The sequence below is a fragment of the Abrus precatorius genome, unplaced genomic scaffold (genome assembly GCF_003935025.1).
Source record: "Abrus precatorius isolate BTA unplaced genomic scaffold, Abrus_2018 Scaffold10, whole genome shotgun sequence".
NCBI lineage: Eukaryota > Viridiplantae > Streptophyta > Magnoliopsida > Fabales > Fabaceae > Abrus > Abrus precatorius.
This window is the reverse complement of record NW_020874292.1, coordinates 4,749,928-4,771,839: the sequence shown is the minus strand read 5'-3', so window position 1 is coordinate 4,771,839 and position 21,912 is coordinate 4,749,928. Positions and strand designations below refer to the sequence as shown.

Genomic DNA, 21,912 nt, shown 5'->3' with positions numbered 1-21,912 from the left:
GAGTCATACTACATATAACATAAAGCGGAAATACAAGTTCTGCACATAACATATCACTAATGACAGTGGGCACTGCACGTATGGATTATCTTTTTGAAGATGATGGTCATTAACTACATTAAAATTCCACTGGCCTGTCCCAAAATTCAAGATCATGCAATAATGATATATGGGACATCGCTTGTTCATTTTGATCTTACTTAATTTGTGCAAAAGAGATATAGAAACACAAGGATGCGTATATTTTTCATAAATTATTTTATAAAGTAAATAATCAATTAAAAAAATATAATAAATAATTCAACAATTCAATTATTACGATATGAACAAATTTTATATAATTTTTTATGGAATAATTAATGATTTTATAATTATTTTAAGCTTTTTAATTAAACGATTTCTTGTTAAAAGTAATTTATTATATATATATATGTGTATATTTTATTTTAAAATAAAATACCTGCTATTGTTATCAGTGGTAGAAGAGACTTGTTTTGGTGGGAACACCGAAAATTGAGAGCCTTCACGCTTGGCGTTCTTCTCCATAGTCATACTCATTCTTCCTTCCAACATTCACCGTAAGATTCTCTCTCTCTCACTCTCTTCAATTCATAACTCTCAAAGTAGCTACCTACACTTCAAATATATCTATTTTTTATTATTAAAACACAAACCGTTACTAATTTGGTTCTGGCGGGAACGAGTTTTTGCGCCATCTTCGTTGATTCCTCATTTTTAAATTTCCTTTTCCGTTTCATTTTTCTCGTTAACGTTGACGTGGCGCCTTCCTTTTCTCCGCCGTTCCTTCTCTCTGTCCTTCGCCACACTCTCCCAGCTTCGTCTTTTGCGTGTTTTGCTATTCAAAGTTCATCTGTTCTGAACTGAAATCCCGAAAATGGCACGTTCTAGGGTTTCCGTTTCGGAACCCTGCAATGCTACGCGTTTCGATTTTCAATGTCTCTGCATTTAATGAAATCGAATAAAACACTATCATGTAACAGTTTTGTGAACGTTAACCTTATTACTGATTGACAGGAGCTGAAAGCTTTATCCCAATGCCGCTTTTGAGGAGGAAGCCTTTTGTATTGGCTGAACCACCTAAGGATTTGGAGCCACATGAGAGTGTTTATCAAATTCGATTTACTAGAGAAATATTTCGAGATTACAAGTATCTTTTGTTATCCGTTATTATTATTATTATTATTATTATTATTATTATTATTATTATTATTATCATCATCATCATCACAGTGTAATGAATTTCTGTACTTGGAATTTTTTACTCTTTCTTTAGTGGTTGATGTTGCTTAACATGAACTAGTGATTATTTGAACCGTCTAAATCAATATCGGCAGAGGGTTTGGATGTGCGAAGTCACTGGAAAAACTAACTTGACTTATGAAGAGGCTTTGGTTTCAGAAAAATATGCCGGCGAGACACTTCAACAGTTTCCGAAAGAGTTGATGGCACCTGCTCTAACGATTATTCAGTGCAGTAAGCACTGTTCAATTCTGACATGATGAAGCTTGGTTGATGAAATGATGTGACTGTTTCTTCCTTTTTTGTTGCTCGTTATGGATTATTTCCTAAATTCTGCATGGGTAATTTAAAATTTCTAATGTTGTCTGCATTTGATGAATTTAAAATTACGTGATTAGATGAAATTATCTTAAATTTGCTGAGCTTGTGAGAATGTGTAATTGTTCAAAGCTTAAAATTTACAGTATTGTAAATGCTTCTTTTGAAAAGTAAGATGCTTGTGATGATGTACATTGTGTGCAGATGCACATGTATTGGGATTGGGATGTGTGCGTTCAATCTCACCGTAGGGTTAGTGACTTGAAGTTGCTATATTGGTTACTTGAAAGGTTGAACTAAAAAATATCATGCTATCCATAACCATGTTTAAATTAAGTGCTCCATTTTTAATAATAGCTATAAAAGCCGTGCTTATTTAATAATAGCTATATAAAAGTATTTTTGTCACATATGTCCGGGGTTATTCAAATTTATCATGTTCAGGAATCAAAGGAAGGTACTGAAAACTGTAAAAGGAAGAAGTCAGATGGGGCAAAATTTGATAGTTCTTCCCAAGAGAAAGGTAAAGTCGAGAGAATGAAGCAAATTATAGGTTCATGTGAATTTGGTTTTATCCCTTTATCATGAGATTGTTTAATTAAGTTTTGTTTTCTGGTAAAATACCATTTCAATATGCTTTGAGTTTTGCCATTCATGTTGCCCTCTATCCTTCTCATTTTGTGTTGTTGGAGCAAGACATTATGTGGAGAAGATTGAGGACTGGAGGAGCGTCCCTTGTTAGTTTATTATCTAGTTACCATCTTCTCAGTTTGTAAAAAGTTACTGTCTGATAAAATTGCATTGCTGTTATCATATTATTGAATATACATGCAATATCTTGCATTTTTTATTTATCACTAACTCCTTGTGATTTTAGTTTATTTAAAAGGTTTTTTTGTATCTTAAATTTTGCTGAGAATGACTATAACAAGGAAGAGCCAATCAAATATCCAATTGATGATCTATTGCTGAAGCCTAGTCCAGATGATCCTCTTTTCAGTAGTTGTCCTTCTCCATCAAGAGACTTCCATGTTCCAATATATTGTGTGGGGGATCTCTTAATGGTTTGGGATTTTCTTATGTCTTTTGGTAAACTGTTACGGTTGTGGCCTTACCCTCTTGAAGATTTTGAAAATGCAATCTGCCACAAGGAAAGCAGTTTAGTTCTCCTAGTGGAATCACATGCAGTACTCTTTCGGGTGCTCATCAATGGCAATGATGAATACTCTTCAGCTGTACAGAAAGGAAAGCAGAAGTCTAAGGTCACCATCCCTCAAATATATTCTTTTTGTTAGTGTCATTGATGAATAAGTGTCTTTATTACATAAGGTAGTTGGTCCCAATTGAATCTCTTTCCTTGTTGTCTGGTATTGTCCTTGACTTACTTGCTCCATTACTGCTTTGATATGAAAATATCTCGTGCATTTTTATTTTCAGATTACAATGATTAATTGGAAAGAGTATTTATGCGATTTTCTAGAAATGATCAATATTCCCAAGCTGCGGCAGTATGAAGCAACCATAAAACGGGGACATTTTGGTTTTGTAGATGTCAATGCTAAAATAGAAATCTTTTGTGAATTAGTGAATCGAGCCCTTGAAACTGCTATTGTCAGGGAAAAATTGGATGAGTTTATTGAACAGCGGCTAACATTTGGGGCTGCTAAGAGGGAAGAAGCACTGGAAGCTGCTAGGAAGAGAAGAAAAGAAAAGGAGCAGTTGAAAGCAGATTCTGAAAGCAATGGTGGCGTGGATGGGGATCATCTAAATATTGTTGAAAGCATGTTGACTAACAAAAATCACAGAAGACAGATTCATGACGCTGGAAAGGATAGAGATGGAGAGATAGAAGCATGGCAAAAAGATGTGTTGTATAGAAGGTTAGATTTTATCTTGTTTTTTGCTGTTTCTGCATGTTTATGTGTATATCTACAATCACATTTTTTTCCATATTTGATGGAGATTGTTGCATTTACTATTTTTTTCTTTAAAAATATTAACAGTGGGATCAAGCATTCAAATTTCTGTTTAAAAAATGACACCTAAAAAGTTCAATCCAGAGCTGAAAAGACCAGCAGAAATTGGAAAAGAAGTATCCAGAAAGGAATCAAAGAAACACCTGAAGGGTGATAAGGATCTATTAGAGAAAAGTATAGAACAGAGGGTGCTACTTGTCTCCCTTATTTGACTGTTTTCTGTTATTTATGTTGCTCTTTTGTTAACATTGTTTTTTACAGAGAATATTTTGATCGGGAGATGGAGAAATGTTTTATTCGTACAAGTCCCTTAGGTAAGGACAGATATTATAATAGGTATTGGTGGTTCCACCGCGATGGGAGGATATTTATTGAAAGTCCTGACTCGAAGGAATGGGGATACTAAAACTGCAAAGAAGGGGTACTGTATGCAGATAGCCTGCTTTGTATGCATCTGTTACATTTATATCTTTTCTAATTTTTCAGTTGGCACGTTTGAATAGCTTGACGCCTTGGTGAGTTCATTGAATTGCAAAGGTGAGAGGGAACGGGGACTGCAAAAACAATTGGAAAAATATTATAGTAGAATATGGTGAGTTAAATGTGCTTTTTAGTAGATGAGTTTCATAGAATACATAAACTGCTTTTCCCCCTCCTTGGTTCCATTTCACACGGTGCATAAACCAAATCTTGATGCATTATTCAATAAAAAGCCTTACATATGAATTGTGGTCCATGTCCAATATTTACATATGCTTCATTAATGCTGTAAGTGGATAAACATAAAAGAAGGAATAAATTAGGAAAAAGTGCTATTATATCAGTTTTATTCACCTTAGCCCTTTGTGCTGAAAAATAAAGCATTTATTATACTTTTGTATCTCAAATGTAATAAATACTTTGGTTTCCGATAAAATCTTACCTATATCATATTGTGTCCTCTGTTAAATATAAGTTTCTTAGTGTTCTATGTATGTAAGGATTTTCAAGTTGGTGCTAATATTCTGGAATTATTGACTCTGACCAAATCAGAACTTAATATGAATGAAGTTGAATTAATTGCCTTGATAAAATAAAGACTATGATTTCTGTCATAAAACAGAACTCTCGAACTTACAACCATTCTTTGAATATATAATATAAAGTGAATCACACATAACATGCACAAGTAAGAGAACAAATGGTGGATATATGAGATGATAAAGCTCCGGTAAATAGAGAGAATATGGGATATTAAATTTAAAATGATTTTTCAGCAGATAATTTACTTTTATGACGTTAATTTATATCAGTATTTTTGACAATCTTTTCAATTAGGTAAGAATATTTTTAAACATTTCGGAACAAAATATGAAGATTAAAATTCTTTTATGTTCAATTTATTAAAATTGGAAGAATTTGTTTTCTATCAACATTTTCCCCTTGACTTGCGGGTTTTTGTTTTTCTCATTGTGTTTTTAGCTCAGAATTCCAGAAAAGATCAAAGGATTTGATGCATGGAATTGATCTTGATGACTCTGGTCCGAAGGTCTACTCGAGTTCGGGTTCCACCAAGGGAAAAATCCTGCTAAAGCTTTCCTCAGATATGTTAATAAGTGGAAAGGTGATGCAAGGTGGTCTGACATATGGTGAAGTTCTTCAAACTGATGAAACCTAAAACTTTTAAATGGCCTGGTGGATCATTTTCCCTTGGGGTTCATACTTCATAGGAAATAGGTTCACACTGTTGGAGAGAATGGGGATTGTTTTTCAATCCTTTTTGGATGATGGACGAGCGTATATGTATATATATATATATAAAAGTTGGTAGTGTATGTTTGACAACTTGTTTTAGTAATAATTTAATAAGTTTGTTTCAAAAGACGATTTAAGCTATAAATTTAATGAAAAATTTATTGAAAGAAATTAAAATAATTTATTTTAATGTTTATACCAAGAAATTTATAGAAACAAACGAAAAATAACAAATGTTTATAAACTTTTTTCAAATAAGGCCTATAAATGTTAGGCTTTTCTTATCTAAATAATATGTTTTTAAAAACTAATTCCTAAAATAATATTAATGTAAAACTAATTTTTCATTTGGTGTATTTTTTGTTATGTCAATACAAGTATCAGTCATACACCGACAATAGTATTTTTATTATTATTATTTAATGGACTACCGAATACCTTAGGCCGATATACATCCGTTGCTTGACACGTGTCATGACCACACTGGTATTGGACACAAGGAGACGATACCACTATCGATAGTCAAAGGACGTAAGCCCTATCGTTCTGAGCAGAATGATACTCGTCTTTTACTGACAAATAGTTTATACAGTGACAAACAATTAGTAAGGAGATAATCACACTAGTATTGAAGTCCCAACGGTGCCACAATTAAATTTTGATACATGCGGACTGTCAATGGAAATAATGGAAAAGAGGATTGTATAGTATTGATTGCATAATTATTTGTAATAGTTATTCTCTTATTTAAGATAATTAGCTGTAAATATATTCACGGTAGTTTAGTTGATTTATTGAACTGAAATCAACGTGCAACTTGTAATTTAAGTTTATTTATATGAGCAATTTGAATTAGGAGAGCACAGAGTTTTTGGCCAAACCTTTTCTTAGTATAACATGGTATCAGCCTAGGTTACGATCCAAAAACCTAACCTGCATTTTTTCCTCTTATTTTTTGCCAAACTCAAGTTTCACGATCCTGCGTTACGTTTATTGACGTTCTTGGTTTCTTTTCCGCTTTTATTTCTTGGTTATTTGTTTCCCAGTCCAGATTACCGTCTCATTTTTTTTTTCAATTCATATTTCCTTAGCTTCATGTCTACCGAAAAGCATGAAGTCTTATTGGTTTGCCTTAACGGCAAAAACTACTTAGCTTGGTCCTTCCATTTTGAGATATTTGTTACGAGACAAAATTTGTGGGGTCATGTTGATGGCGGCACCCTAATCCCTGACAAAGACAATGATAAGGTTGAACATGCCAAATGGGTAGTCAAAGACGCTTAGGTCACCCCAACATTGTTCTGAATCTTCGACCTTACAAGACAGAAGCCAAAATGTGAAATTACTTAAAAAAAGTCTACAGTTAAAACAACGCCGCTTGAAAATTCCAACTTGAGCATGTCATAGCTTCCTTTCAACAAGATAGTCTCTCCATCCCTGATTTTTTCTCTTGATTCATGAATCTTTGTGCTGAATACACTGATATTGTTTATGCAGACTTAACTTCTGAAGGTCTAAGTTCAGTACAATCTGTTCATGAAACTACTAAACGAGATCAATATCTCATGAAATTGAGATATGACTTTGAAGTTATTCGGTCCAATCTCATGCATTGCGACCCCGTACCATCATTGGATGCATGTTTCAATGATATGTTACGTGAAGAACAATGCCTACATACACAGTCCATCATTAAAGATAAAAAATCATCTACTGTTCCAGTGGCATATGTGGCATGCGGAAAGTCAAGAAGTCATGACATGAGTACTATTCAATGTTTCTGTTGCAAGCAATTGAGACATTATGCTTTAAATTGTCCAAAAAAATTATGCAACTACTGCAAAAAGCATGGACATATTCTTAAGGAATTCCTAATAAGGCCACCAAAGCGAAATGTCACAACTTTTACTGTTGCAGTTGATTCATTTGTTCCTAACAATTCTGCCAATGCAGCACTGGATCAACAAAATGCTCCTACTGCTACTTCAACGATGACCTCTGAAATGGTTCAACAGATGATCATTTTTGCATTCTCTGCTTTAGGATTCTTAGGTAAATCCTCTTCATCTTGGTACTTTGATTCGGGTGCTTTCAACCACATGACTAACAATGCTCAATTTCTCACTAATGTGAAAAAATATCTTAGAAATCTCAAGATACATACTGCTGACAGAAATCAATTGCTTATCACAGCTGCGGGTAATATTTCTTCATCTTTCACAAATATTTTTGTCTTTCCTGGTCTCACTAGTAATCTAATTTTAATTGGTCAATTAGTCGAGAATGATTGTCAAGTACAATTCTCACAATCTGGTTATCTTATGTCGGATCAACAATCAAGGAAGATCATTGCGAAGGGGTCTAAAGTTGAACATCTTTTCCCAATTCATTTGTCATTGCCTTCAAATCTTTCTTTGCCTTTAGTTTCTTGTAATTCTACCCTTATTGATTACTAGGTGTGGCATAAACGTCTTGGACATCCAAACGCAAATGTACTTCATGACTTGCTAAAATCTAGTTTTCTTGGAAATAAACACACTCCATCTCTTAATGTTGTTCATTTTGATTGTATTCCTTGTATGCTTGTTAAAAGTAAAATTATGCCTTTTCAACCCATCAATCTAATACAACACAAGCTTTTAATATCATCCACAGTGATGTTTGGGGGGTGGCACCGGTTATATCTCATGCTAATTACATATATTTTGTAACTTTTATTGATAATTATAGTCGTTTCACTTGGGTCTATTTCTTGCGATCAAAAGATGAAGTCTTTTCCACTTTCAAAACTTTTCATGCTTATGTTCAAACTTAATTTTCATCAAAAATAAAAATATTTCGCTTTGATAACTGGGAGGGGAGGGGGGAATACATGTCACACTCATTTCAGGAATTTTTGCAATCCAATGGCATTTTATCTCAAAAGTTATGCCCCTCAACTCCACAACAAAATGGGATAGTGAAAAGAAAAAATTGCTATTTGCTCAATGTTGTTTGCACCCTTTTGTTGGAGTCTCATGTGCCTTCACGTTTTGGTGTGAAACTCTTTCCACTACAGTCCATCTTATAAACAGAATGTCATCTCTATCATTAGGTAAGGAATCCCCTTTCACTCTGTTATATGGTCACCCATCAAATTACTTCACTCTTCTTATCTTATTGTGGAATATATTGAATGTGCTTTTCTTGGATATTCTCCTTATCAAAAGGGTTTTCTATGTTATGATCATAAGCTTCGTAGAATTCAGGTATCTAGAAATGTCATCTTCCAAGAAAATATATATTTTTTCTCATCACATCATGATCCAGTCTTTTATCCAATTTCTATTTTGCCATTGTTTTCTAACTCTCATGCATGCAGGTCAACAATCTCCTAAACCTCTCTTGACCTACAAAAGATGTAGTACTGCCACCCATAATAAACTAATCCAATCTCATGGGCTCCTTCAAGATGATTCCTTGGCTGCTGGTCTAGTAGAAGAACTAGAACTAGAACCAACTCCCCTACGATGCAACTCACGCGTTAGTAAGCCCTCAAAAAGGTATATCACTTCCATGACATCATTATTATCTTCTATTCCTATTCCTTCCTCTTATAAACAGGCCATAGAGAATGAATGTTGGCAGAAAGCTATTGAAACTAAACTTCTTGCCTTGGAAGAAAATCAAACATGGGACATAGTGTCATGTCCATCATCTATTAAACTTTTGGGAAGCAAGTTTGTGTTTTCTATAAAGTTGCATTCGGATGGATCCATAGACTGTTACAAGGCTCGTTTGGTTGTACTTAGAAACAAGCAAGAGTATGGATTAGACTATGATGAGACGTTTGCCTCAGTCGTCAAGATGACAACCATGTGCACTATTCTTGCTCTTGCTGCATCACAATCTTGGCTACTACATCAAATGGATGTCAAAAATGCATTCCTTTATGGTGATCTTCAGGAGGAAGTTTATATCAAACTTCCTAATGGTATGCCTACACCTTCATCTAATACTGTTTGCAAACTAAAACGATCTTCATATGGATTGAAACAGGCACCAAGAGTATGGTTTGAAAAGTTATGATCGACATTACTTGATTTTGAATTCACTCCAAGTTAGTATGATCCATCTCTTTTTCTACAAAGGACTCTTTAAGGCATCGTGGTGCTTCTTGTTTATGTGGATGACATTGTGGTGACTGGTTTTGATCAAGATGCTATTTCTATAATCAAAAACCTATTGCATTCAACTTTTCATATAAAAGAGTTAGGCCAACTCACTTACTTCTTGGGTTTAGAGGTGCACTATCATCATGAAGGCATTTTTCTAAATTAACAAAAGTATATTCAAGACTTGGTCCAACTAGTTGGACTTAAAATGCAACCCTTGTTGACACTTTCATAGAAGTTAATGTTAAATATAGAGAAGATGAAGGTGACCTTCTGGATGATCCCACTCAATATCGCAAGCTAGTAGGAAGTCTCATCTATGTAATTATCACTCGCCTTGATATTTCTTTTGCTATCCACACAGTAAGTAAGTTCATGCAATCTCCACAATATTTCCATCTTTCAACACTACAACGAATCATTAGATACCTCCTTGGCACCCCAAAGCGTGGTTTATTTTTTCCTACTGGTTCATGAATGAAACTCCAAGCATATAGTGATGTTGATTGGGCTGGATGTCCAGACACAAGAAAATCTACTACTGGCTGGTGTATGTTCCTAGGGAATGCTCTTATTTCATGGAAATGTAAGAAACAAGATTTAGTCTCAAAGTCATCCACTAAAGCATAATATTGTGCAATGTCTGCCGCTTGTTCTGAAATTATATGGTTGTGCTTCTTACAGAGCTTGGATTCTCTCAAGAACAACCAACTCCATTGCCTGCTGACAACACCGATGCCATACAGATTGCAGCAAACCCAATTTACCATGAACAGACAAAACACATCGAGCTTGATTGTCACTCTTTCGAGAAGCCTATGATCGAAGAGTCATCAATCTACCATGTCTCAACATTTATTCAAATAGCTAGCATTTTTACTAAATCCTGGACATGTCAACAACACAATTTTTTACTTGGCAAATTGATGCTTGTAGATTTACCATCATCAATTTGAGGGGAATGTCAATGAAATTAATGAAAAAGAGGATTGTATAAGATTGATTGCACAATTATTTGCAACAATTATTCACTTTTTTAAGATAATTAGCTGTAAATGTATATATAGTAGTTTAGCTGATTTATTGGGTTGAAATCAATGTGATAGCTTGTAATTTAAATGTATTTATGTGAGCAATCTGAATGAGAAGAGCACCGAGTTTTTGGCCAAACTTTTTCTTAGTTTAACATGGACTACCAAGGTATGCTTTCAAATATCGTTCTAGTTGCTTCCTATTATTAATCTCCTTTCTTCTTGGTGCAGTAAACACAATCTCATTTTTCTTTGGGGTACCAACCTTCTTTGGAAAGAACTACAGTGAAACACATTGTATGATTAATCATCTAACATAAAAAAAGGCAAGAAAGGTTGTGTCATTATTGACTTTTAATGACTTGCATGAAGAATGAAACTCTCTTCACTACTTTCACGTCACAATTACATTGAAAGCCCTTGAATATGTCTTGCAAAAGAAATTACATTTATGATATGAATAACATATACCTTCAAAAAGTCGAATAAAAATATTATTTCTCTTTTATTATTTTCTTTTAAAGTTATTAGATACATCTGACAAATTGTAGTAACTTTAATGGTTTCACAAAATTTAAACTATAAATCTTGATTTCACGTTTAGTTTCGCCCATTAAGGAGAGAAAACTAGATTTCATAGCTATGAAAGTTCTATACTGAATGTCAATTTCCATCCTTCATCTCTTTTATTAATCTTTTTTTTCAAATCATATAATACAAGTAACATGTTGCTATTAGAGGGGTAGAATCATTCTTTCATGGACTTTGAACTGGTGTCTAGTCAAGCATCATTTGCTGTTACAAATTGTTCTTTCGTGGGAGTGCCTCACAGTGTAATAATGTGGAAGAGATTGGTGAAGGTATTCAAGGGTTTTACTGAGATCAAGAGACCCAAAAAAGAACAAAACAAATGCACACATACGGAATATAAAGTTATGAACTATTTGTTAGTACAAGAACAGTATGATCTCCTTAGAACGATACAACTGACGTCCTTTGACCATTGACAGTGGTATCATCTCCTTATGTTTGATACTAGTGTGATCACAACATGTGTCGAACAACAGATGTGTATCAGCTTAAGGTGTTTGATAGTCTATTAAATAATAAAAAAAAAATACTAACATTGATGCATGGTCGATACTTGTACTAACATAGCAAAAAATATTATTTTAGAAATTAGTTTTTAAAAATGTATTATTTAGATAAAAAAAGCTTAAATTTTATTATCCTAATATTTTATGTTATATAATTTTATCATTTGGATGTTAAGCAAACTCAATTGTAACGACGGTAAAGCTTGTGTCATTTTTCATTATTTGAATGATGTCAGTTAATTTTAAAATTTGCTTTTTTTATCTTATCTACAAATAGAGTAAAATTTTGGTACTCCTAAGTTACCTATTTTTTTTTATAGTTTTCTTGTTTGATAACTTCTTTTTTATTTTAAAAAAAATCAATGAAAGAATAATCACGTATTGCTATTTTAAGAAAAAAAATATATTATTGAAATTTATTTCATACAAATTACAAAGGTTTTTTTTTTTTTTTCTGTTTTGTTTTACTTAAGAGTGTTTGGTTTCACATTATAGGTGGATTTCCATTTACAATTTTTTTAACGCTTTTTCAAAGCCAACTAAAACTAATTTAAGAGTTATAATATTTGAACAATTTATTTGAATACTTTCATTATATATTTATTTGTTATTACATTTGCTTTTGTTTATTTATTTTTTCATATTTTACATCAGAGTATTTTTTTTTTTTTTAAGAAGACATATGATGGTTCGTATGGAAGTGTTAAAATAACATTTTTCTCATGATCTTTTTTTTCTTTTAACTAAAGCTGAACATTAACTTACATGTTTAGTAGATAGTACAACTTAGTATTTTGTATTGTTTCTTAAATTAATTTTATCTACTCCTTAAATTATTTTTAGAATAAAATAAACTATTTTTTATTTGTTGTTATTTTTTATATTTTAACAAATTACATGAAGTCTAAAACTCACATGTCATTTATCGTATTTAACATAAATGTATATGTTTTACAGAGTATAAATGTATTTTCATTTTGTTACATAACTTTTATTACATTGAGTATATATTTTTTAAAATGTAATCTTTATTTAAAATTTAAACTTTTGTAATTTAAAAAATTTATTTTATTTTCTTAATTTATTTTTATTTAATATAATATGATATTTGTTATTAATAACAATATTTACTCATTTATATATTTAAAAAAGGTAATGCAATTAAGTTTTTAATTTAATAATATGTGTAATGTGCAAAAAAAATTCATTTGTTACTCATAAATATAATATTTATTTATTTATTTATAATTTTTATTAAAATTATTTATAACAAGAATTAAATAGCAAAGTACCAATTGTTTCATGAAAATTATTGTATAATATGATTGATATATATATTTTTTAAATCATTGAATAAGTTAGGAATGTCTTTTTTTTTTATTGCCAGTATATGACTGTGTTTAAGAGAATGAAATATAAAGTAATCAATATTAGTTACAAATTAATAATTGAATTTTTAGTAATTTTATATGCTTTTTAATAATTTTTTATTATCTTGTATAATATTATTCATGATAATAAATTACATATAATAATTATTTATTAAAAATTATAAAACTTAATGCAATTTAGTACATTAATACTATTAAATGTTATAACTTTTTTGTCCTATGTAATATTGTATAAAATTTTAAAAATTAGTTTAATATTATCATTAATTTAAAGTTATCACTTTAACTTAAAGTAATTGTACTTCAAACAACCGTATATTATAACAAAATATTTATTAAATATTATTATTTTTATTTATTAATTAAAATTATAATTTTATTTTTAATAAATGTTTTTATTTAATATTATTACAGTCACAAATTACAAAATAAAATTTGAGCTTTAATTATTAAAAACACAAAAAATACCTAAAAAAAGGTATAAAATATTTTCCTTCACGAGAACCCAAATCTATATTAGCTTGGCTTCAGCTTCATCTCCAAGAGCAATGGCTGACTTGGGTTCTGTTTCCTTGCTTACGTAGTGGCATGTTAGTGGACACGAGATGAGAAAGTAAGAATGAGTGTGTGACACGTGGACCAGCATAGACCAGAATCTGCGTCCAGCGAAGCATAATCATGTGTGCCCATTGACCCTTCCCTTTCATATGAATCACCCAATACACTGTATTATGTTTTTCTTTTCCTCAGTTGTGATAACTTCCCCTCTCTTCTCATGCAATTTCAATGACTGTAACTCATGTAATTGTCATATGTATTTAAAGAAATGTTCTTCAAATTTAGCTAATCCTTTTCTTTCAATTAAATACCAATGAATGAAGAAAGAATCTCTCTTAAGAAAAAAAACATCTTAAATTTTTGTCTTAAATGTAACTTTTATTTACTTAAATCATTAACACCTATATTTGATAAATGTTAAAGATTTGAATTTTCATTTATCTCTTTAAAACAAGGTAAATGTAATTTTTATTATAAATATTTTTTTAGCTGGACATTATTTTACTTAAAAATAAAACATCATATCTTCCCTACAATTTTAATCATAGAAATAAATTATGAAAACATAATTAAAAAGCATTACTTATTTTCATATACATATGCAATACTTTCAATTATTTTATTTTATTTTGCTTAATATTTTTCTTTCTATTCTATTCTATTATTTATCATGTTATTTATTATATTATATATAATAATTATAAAAATTATAATTTAAAATAAATTATTTATTATTTACTTTTTTACTTATAATTTTTTAAAGTAAATATTAAATAAAAGTTTATATATTTATTATCTTAAAAATATAAAATATTTAACTATTTCTTTATTTAATAATTAAATACATAAAGATAATTGATAAAAGTAAAAGGTTGAAGGGTTTATTTTTTAAAGAAATAATTAAATAAAATGTAAATCATGGGAAGAAAATGAAATAGAAGAAGTGAAGGCACACTTAAAACTAAGGGACACGTGTCAATTAAGGAGGGAAGAAGCATGAAGAGAAAGGATGAACAAAGGTTGATGTTAGCAATTGGAGTCATTCATTGGAAAAGAAGCATTAGCTTTTGGGACAGACAGCCCTAATGGCGGTGCCGTCTCTCTAAAGAAGAAAACCGTAACAGCCAACCTTAGATTCTCTTTCTAACCATTTTCAATTCCTGTAATAATTTTATTTTTTATTTAATTTCTCACATAACAACAACAACTATACACTAGCAAACCCTCCCAATATACCATTATCTTTTTCTCTGCAAAACAACAATTTGTCCACAACCTTAAAATACTCAGTTCCCCACTTGCCAATTTCACAATCATCATATGCCAAAAAAGGTTAAAGTTAAGAAAAAGAGAAAAAGCAAGAAAATTGGCAATTGATCTTCCGTTAATTGAAATGCTGAAGCTCTTTAGGGCCTATCAGTGTTTTCTTGGCTTCTTCCTCGTAATCTCTATCGTGGTTTCCGTCTTCACAGGTACTAATTCTCACTCCCAAGAGATCAAACTCGCCAAAGTTTTGATTTTTTAAAGGTTTTTACTTTTCTGTTTTTGAATTGTGTCTCTTGTGGCTCTGGGTTTTGTTGATGTGTCTAGCTTAGATCTGAGAGCAATTGAAAGCATGATTCAGTTTAGAGGTTAAAGCAATTCAGGTTTTTTGAGCTTAATTATGATACCCTTCATGTTTATCCTTCCTTATGAGGAAAGAAAGTACTGGGCAATGTGCAACAATTTTAACTCCACATTTTTCATTGTATCATCTCAGCGTGTTCGTTTGTTTTGCTCCTCCTGGGTTATACTTCTTTTTATGAAGTACCCATTTAACTTCTGGTCGGACTGATTGTAATTTTGGCTTAATTTATTTAATGCATTTTCTTTGTAATGATACTGAAATTGAGTCTTATATGCTGAATTTTTGGCCTTTGATTTTTTCTGTAGCAGGGTAGTTCATCTTTACCGTTCAGATTTCGATTGCTACTGCAACATGATGCCATTTTTCACATTGGATTGAGGTCAATTTACTGGAAGGTGATTTGATATTACGGATTATGAGTGTCGTGATTGAAACCTTTTTGTATGTGGTTTTGCTAGTGCCATATCCACTTCCTTGCAGAAATTATATATGATGGTTATCAGTCAAAGGTGATAACTAAAACTATGTGTGACAATGGCTTAGCTTCCCAAAACTCTGAGGAGATGATTTACATTTTATCATGCTATTCATACAACAACAACAACAACAACAACAACAAACCAATCTTTTTTTCATTAGGTGGGGTTGGTTACTTGGATCAAAGAACATCATTGTAAATATATATCTACAAGCTAACCATTGACCTCTAAATCCTTCTTCATGGTTTTGCCTATGGTTTTCTTGGTCTTTCTTCATGTTAATCATACAGAGAAAGAGTTTGTTTTCAGTTTGATCATCAAATTTCGTTATTTATTATTTAAAGTTATCCTTTTATTATATAGTTTTTGTCTTTATTTTTGTAACTATATGTAAACCTTGATTGTACTTGTGCCTTTTGTTGGATGAACTATCAAGAAGGCTTTGTTTCTCTCTAGTGGAAGTTGATAAACCACTGAATTTAATTTTAGTTTTTAACTTCTTGTTGCATGTTTGCTTCCACTTCTGAAATATCCTTAACATTTTATATGCTATTTAATTTTTAGATCCTTTTCTACAAAAAGATGGCAGCTGAGCTAGTCAATGCTGCAACAAGCGAAAAACTGGCTGAAACTGATTGGACAAAAAATATTGAAATCTGTGAGTTAGTTGCTCATGATAAAAGGTACACACAAAGCTTGCATCTCTAGTTCGGTGTTACTTTCTGATGTATCAATATCCTTAAACGTTGGGAAATGAATTGTTGATGCCAATTGTAGGATTGTATCACATGAAACTAAACTTATTTAATTTTGTTTATGAATAGCTTTTTATGTTTTAGATTTTGATTATGACACTTTGTAAATGTTTGCGTGCTTTTTCTTTTCTCCATGTCTGAATCGAATCTATGATCTCTACCCTTGTCACTAGAGCTATGTCTAGCAGCTAATTATGTTTTTCATTATCGGAAGATATTTGTGATGAACGATAGCTTTTCTTTCTTTTTGCTGAAATTGATTGATGGGTTCCTGCAAATAAGATTTTTTTCATTTTAGCCAAACCTTTTTTATTTGGAAATTTGTTTTCTTTTTCAAAAGGAAAAGTTATAACTCTTCAAGTAGTTGATAAATGACTGATATCTGGTGCGTGACATACATAGTCTGTGGTTGGATTAGCTTATCTTTTTTCAAAACAGCTTATAATCAAGATCTTACCAGGATAGCATTTTAAAAGAAAGTTTAAATCTTAAGAAATAATCAAATCCAAATGAGATCTTAATTTGTAATTCAATTTATGTTCTTCACAGTTCTTGTTCACTCCTATTCCTGGCTTGGCTTTCTTCACCTGATTATGAACATAGATGAACTCATTATCGTGTCAGATTGTCAGGATAAGCCAAGCAGGGTTACTGTTTTTAACTATCATATCTTTTGAATATGCAGGCAAGCTAGAGATGCTGTTAAAGTTATCAAAAAGAGACTAGGAAGCAAACACCCCAATACTCAACTTTATGCTGTCATGGTGAGTATAATGTCCTTACTGTGAACTTGCTTACTCATAATTTATCATGTGAATTTCTAATAGTTTTACCTATACTGAAAAGCTAATGTAAAGAGACAGTTTTCACTGTATCTGATACAGAGAAGCTTGGCTAGTTGACTTTTTTGTGTTGAATATTTTCATTGCTTTCCTGTTCTGTAGTGTTCTACTAGTCATCTTTGATCTATTGATTTTCTAGTTGCTGGAAATGTTGATGAACAATATTGGAGAGCATATTCATGAGCAGGTGATTGATACTGGAATTCTTCCGATTCTTGTGAAAATTGTGAAGAAAAAGGTGAGTTTTCTCCACAGACTTTTGTTATTTTGCACTATCAGCTTTTCTTAACCTCAATTTTTTATTTCTCTGTTTCTTTGGTTGCAGTCTGATTTGCCTGTGAGGGAGCGGATATTTCTCCTACTAGATGCTACACAAACATCCCTTGGTGGTGCATCTGGAAAGTTTCCACACTATTATAATGCATATTATGATTTGGTGGTAGGTGCAAATCCATGGGATATTCATATGGTTTGATATGGATTCATTTAACTATTAGTAGGTGGTAGGCGGTTGTATTGGCAGAGAAAGAAAGAGTGAGGTTATTTAAATTAAAAGATTTTAGAAGTAGAAGAGGCTATATAGCACTCAGAATTCAATTTGACTTCTATTGAATCTTTAATTGCTTACTGGAAGGAGTATATGGTGCTAAGTGCTAACTTAAGGTAATGATGATTGTAATACTATATTAGAGCTAAGTCCATGGATGATCTGCAAATATGCTGGGTATTAAGTATTTGCTGGCCCTCATGTTACTAATAAACTTCTCTGTAACATTTGTTGCCAAAATTATTGACAGCTATCACTTTCGTACTCCTTTGTACATAATTCAAGGGGTTGTTGCCAAGAAAATTGGTTGCAGGGATAGTTGTCTTTTTCAATAACAATATATGCCCTTTGAATGCCAATACTAAAATCAAAGTCATGACATTGGGTTTATACATTTTACAGAGTGCAGGAGTGCAGTTTCCTCAAAGGGACCAATTGGTCCAATCAAATCATCCTAGTTCACAACCTAGTAGGACTAATGATGTACCAAACAGGGAGCAGGCCTCACCTCGACATGAAGCAGTTGCTCCGCAAGCAGAACCCCAGACTGTCCCCGAATCAAGGTGACTTTTGCTTTTCAGTTTTTGAGTACTTGTGATTGACTGGATCTGTTGAGACCCTTTTTCTAGATGACTATTGAAATATTTATTATGGTAAGGAGAATTATTTGCCTAGTTAGTGGATGGAAACTGGGATAAGAAGATTCAGCCTAATATAATTTGTTTTCGGTCTAATTTAGTGAATGATAAGAGATAGTTTCAAAACCTATTTTTGGGTGGATTTGTTTTTTATGATAAATTCTTTCTGAAATTATTTGTTCAAATCATCATTTGCATCAGCTTGTATTTTGCAGCATTATTCAAAAGGCTAGCAATGCATTAGAAGTACTGAAAGAGGTCCTTGATGCTGTTGATGCTCAAAATCCTCAAGTGAGTCCTGAGAGTTAGTTATTGAATCTGTGAATAGTTGCCTTCTGACTTTTGCCGAAAAAAATGTTTTATTTTCTAGGGAGCAAGGGATGAATTCACCCTTGACCTTGTAGAACAATGTTCCTTTCAAAAGCAAAGGGTAGTGCATCTTGTGATGACTTCTCGGTAAGGACTTCAAATTTCTCGTCTCTCCTTATTGTCTATACAATCTCCTTCTTTCTGCTTTGTGAACTTGAGATGGTTCAGAGGATTGATGGCTATGCCTTTACTTCTAGTCTGTTGGTAGTAAGAATTTTGCTTTACTTTTATCCTATAAAACTTTGTAAACCCAAAAAAAAAAAAAGAAGAAATCCTATCTAGGCTTTGTTTATTAGTATATATATATATATATATATATGGGAAAATTAAAACCACAAAATCTGTACTAGTGATAAAAACATTCTAGTTTCTTGAACAAATAAGTTAATGAATGGATTCTCATTATTTGAACATATTTGACTAGTTGAATGGTTAATTATTCCTAAACTGTAATTACTTTTAGCAATATCTTTTTTTCATGGAATTTTCCCTAATATTTATGTATTTGCTTATGCACAACACATGTATTTGTTACTGGTTTTGTATGGGTCTTATGTAGAGATGAGAGGATAGTTTCTCGAGCAATTGAATTGAATGAGCAACTTCAGAAAGTTCTTGCAAGACATGATGACCTTCTTGCTGGCAGAGCTACAACGGCTGCTATTCGATTTGATCACGAAGAAGCAGAGGAGGAAGAGGAACCTGAACAGTTAATTCAAAGGTGCCTTGCCTGTTCTTGAAGCTCCATGTATTTCCATTTTGTAATGAAGGATAACACTGGTTTTCAACATTCTTTCATCTCTGTATGATTAATACCTTGCAGATTACGCAAGGGAAAGGCTTGTGCAAGGCCAGAAGATGAGGAGACTGAAACTGACATTGCTCGCATGGGTTTACTTGGAGAGAGACTCAATCGACCATTGATACGACCACTTTCGTTAGAGCCACCACCTCGTGATGCCGATACTCGCTCTCCACCTGTAGTGATCGCACCTCTGCGTCCAAAACATAATGGGGAGGCTCCTCATCATGTGGCAATTCCACCACCACCTGCAAAGCATGTTGAGAGAGAGAGATTTTTTCAGGAAAACAAGGATGGTTCTAATTTGTCTGGCCACATGAGAGGACTCTCCTTACATAGTCGTAATGGAAGCAGCTCTCATAGTGGAAGCTTTGATTTTAGTGATTGATCTCTTTAACAACAGCACCTCTTTTAGCTTTTCTTTTCATTTTTGTCTAACTTTGGAGTTGCTATTATTTAAGTTGTGAGAAGTTGGTGATTTCTGTTTTAGTCTTGGTGAGTATAGAGGGGAAAAAAAGAAAACACATATGCTATGCTTCAGTTCATAAATTACTTGTAATTAATTAAGTTCTCTTAAATCATATGCTATGACCTGAGGTTTGTAAGTTTCAGGTGCAAGTGTTATAACTGACTGTTTTTTCTTTCCTTAATTTCTATAAGCTACATATTTTCTTCCAACTCCATACATTCTAAAACCTTCAAAAGACCACTTTTACATGTTTGTGTGTCTACTTTTGAAAAACAAAATAAAATTAGAGCGAATTCATGCAACTCTCTCAACTAGCTGGAAGTTAATTTTCCTCCCAATACAATACATACCCCATTAATGTTCAGGCAATGAATAAGAAAAGGGAGATAAGATGCCTCCTGTTACATTATTATTATTTCATTTCTTTTCCACCATTGTTCCTGGTTACCCTTATTATCCTATATTACTCCAAGAGTTAGTAAAGCAGCAACTTAAGCATTACCCAACTCTACTTTTTTTTCAATTGAACTTGTGCAGAAGCTTAAAACAATACTACATTGCAAAAATCGCATTATACTGTAACCTTTAAAAAACATTAGAAGTCATCTGTGAGTTGTAATATAAGTCATCCTTGAAGTTTGTCATGCCCAAACCTAGAAATGAAGCAACATCTGCCTTTTCTATTTGTTTAATTAGCATAATAAACAAGTATTTGTTCAATTTAAAGTTGGGTAAAATTAATTTTAAATCATTGAATATAATTAAAATATGTATCTACATTAATTTCATTTTTGGAATTTACTTTAAAACGTATGCTCAATTTATGGAGTTAATCTGAAATGTAAGATAATGAATGTTAGACCATTTTTGTCACCAAAATTACAACATAAGTTGTGCGAAATTGTTACTTTAAAAAAAAAGAAGTTAAATTATATATTTAATCTCTATATTTTGATATTTTTTTTAATTTAGTCTTTATACTAAAAAAATGTACAATTTGATCTCTATATAAATAAATAATTATAAATCAATTTTTATTATTTAAAATTCGTTAATAATGTTAATTTTGTTTTCGATGTAATTTCTACGATAATATTTAATGATAAAAAAACATATCAAATAAATCAAAAGTTGCATGAAATAAAATTCCTTCATTTTCTTAATTGAAACAGAGTTCTTAGTTAATTTTATTGGATTCATCCAAAATATTGAAAAGTGCAAAAGTCTCAATTTTGGGCGTTGAATATTTTTAGTTATGGATTCATCAACACTTTTTTTTTATTATTATGCACGAACCAATAAAACTAATTTTATTCATAATAATAATTAATATAAAAACAAAACATAAGTTTTATTTGTATTTTTATTAAAAAAATTCAATAATGAATTATTTTATTTGTACTCAATTGTTGATATTGACTATATAATAAAAACTGCATTAAACATAGTTGTTGAAGAGAGAGCAGAAAACGAGATATATATAAGAGATAATTTTATTTTAATACACATATATCACATTAAAATATATATAATAAGAAAATAATAATTAATTGGTTGCTGATTAGATTTATAAAAACATAAATTATAAATTTTTTAAAAGTCATAATAGAATAATTATAATATATTATATATAACAATAAAAAAATTGCATTCATTATTAATTTAATAAAATATTGTTATTACATTATAGAAGGATTTTTAATTATTAAACTATAATTGAATATTTTATAATACTTTTTATTTTTTATATTATAATTATGAGGTGAAAATACAATTATAATATTTATTTATTTAGCTTTATGATAGTTGAATAATATATATGGTAAGTGAAGAAAGAGAAAATGTAAAAAATAAACAAAATAGCA

The 21,912-nt window shown here is 31.4% G+C and overlaps 1 protein-coding gene and 1 pseudogene across 3 annotated transcripts; both read left to right on the top strand.

Annotated features, from left to right (window-relative positions):
- The first annotated feature begins 1,055 nt into the window (after positions 1-1,055).
- On the top strand, positions 1,056-5,186 carry LOC113868898 (annotated as a pseudogene).
- A 9,376-nt stretch (positions 5,187-14,562) lies between these two features.
- Positions 14,563-20,218, top strand: LOC113848194 (TOM1-like protein 5). 3 transcript variants are annotated; one of them, XM_027477601.1, is made up of 11 exons: positions 14,563-14,991; positions 15,452-15,541; positions 16,190-16,308; positions 17,066-17,144; positions 17,362-17,460; positions 17,548-17,661; positions 18,172-18,332; positions 18,623-18,698; positions 18,778-18,863; positions 19,336-19,497; positions 19,600-20,218. In XM_027477601.1, exons 3-11 carry the CDS (start codon positions 16,208-16,210, stop codon positions 19,964-19,966), a joined length of 1,245 nt encoding a protein of 414 aa, XP_027333402.1. In that variant the 5' UTR covers positions 14,563-14,991; positions 15,452-15,541; positions 16,190-16,207; the 3' UTR covers positions 19,967-20,218. The 3 variants fall into 3 exon arrangements, with proteins under 3 accessions (XP_027333402.1, XP_027333409.1, XP_027333417.1); XM_027477608.1 differs by having other exon boundaries at positions 15,455-15,541; positions 19,600-20,179; XM_027477616.1 differs by having other exon boundaries at positions 17,362-17,409; positions 19,600-20,133.
- The last annotated feature ends 1,694 nt before the right edge of the window (positions 20,219-21,912 follow it).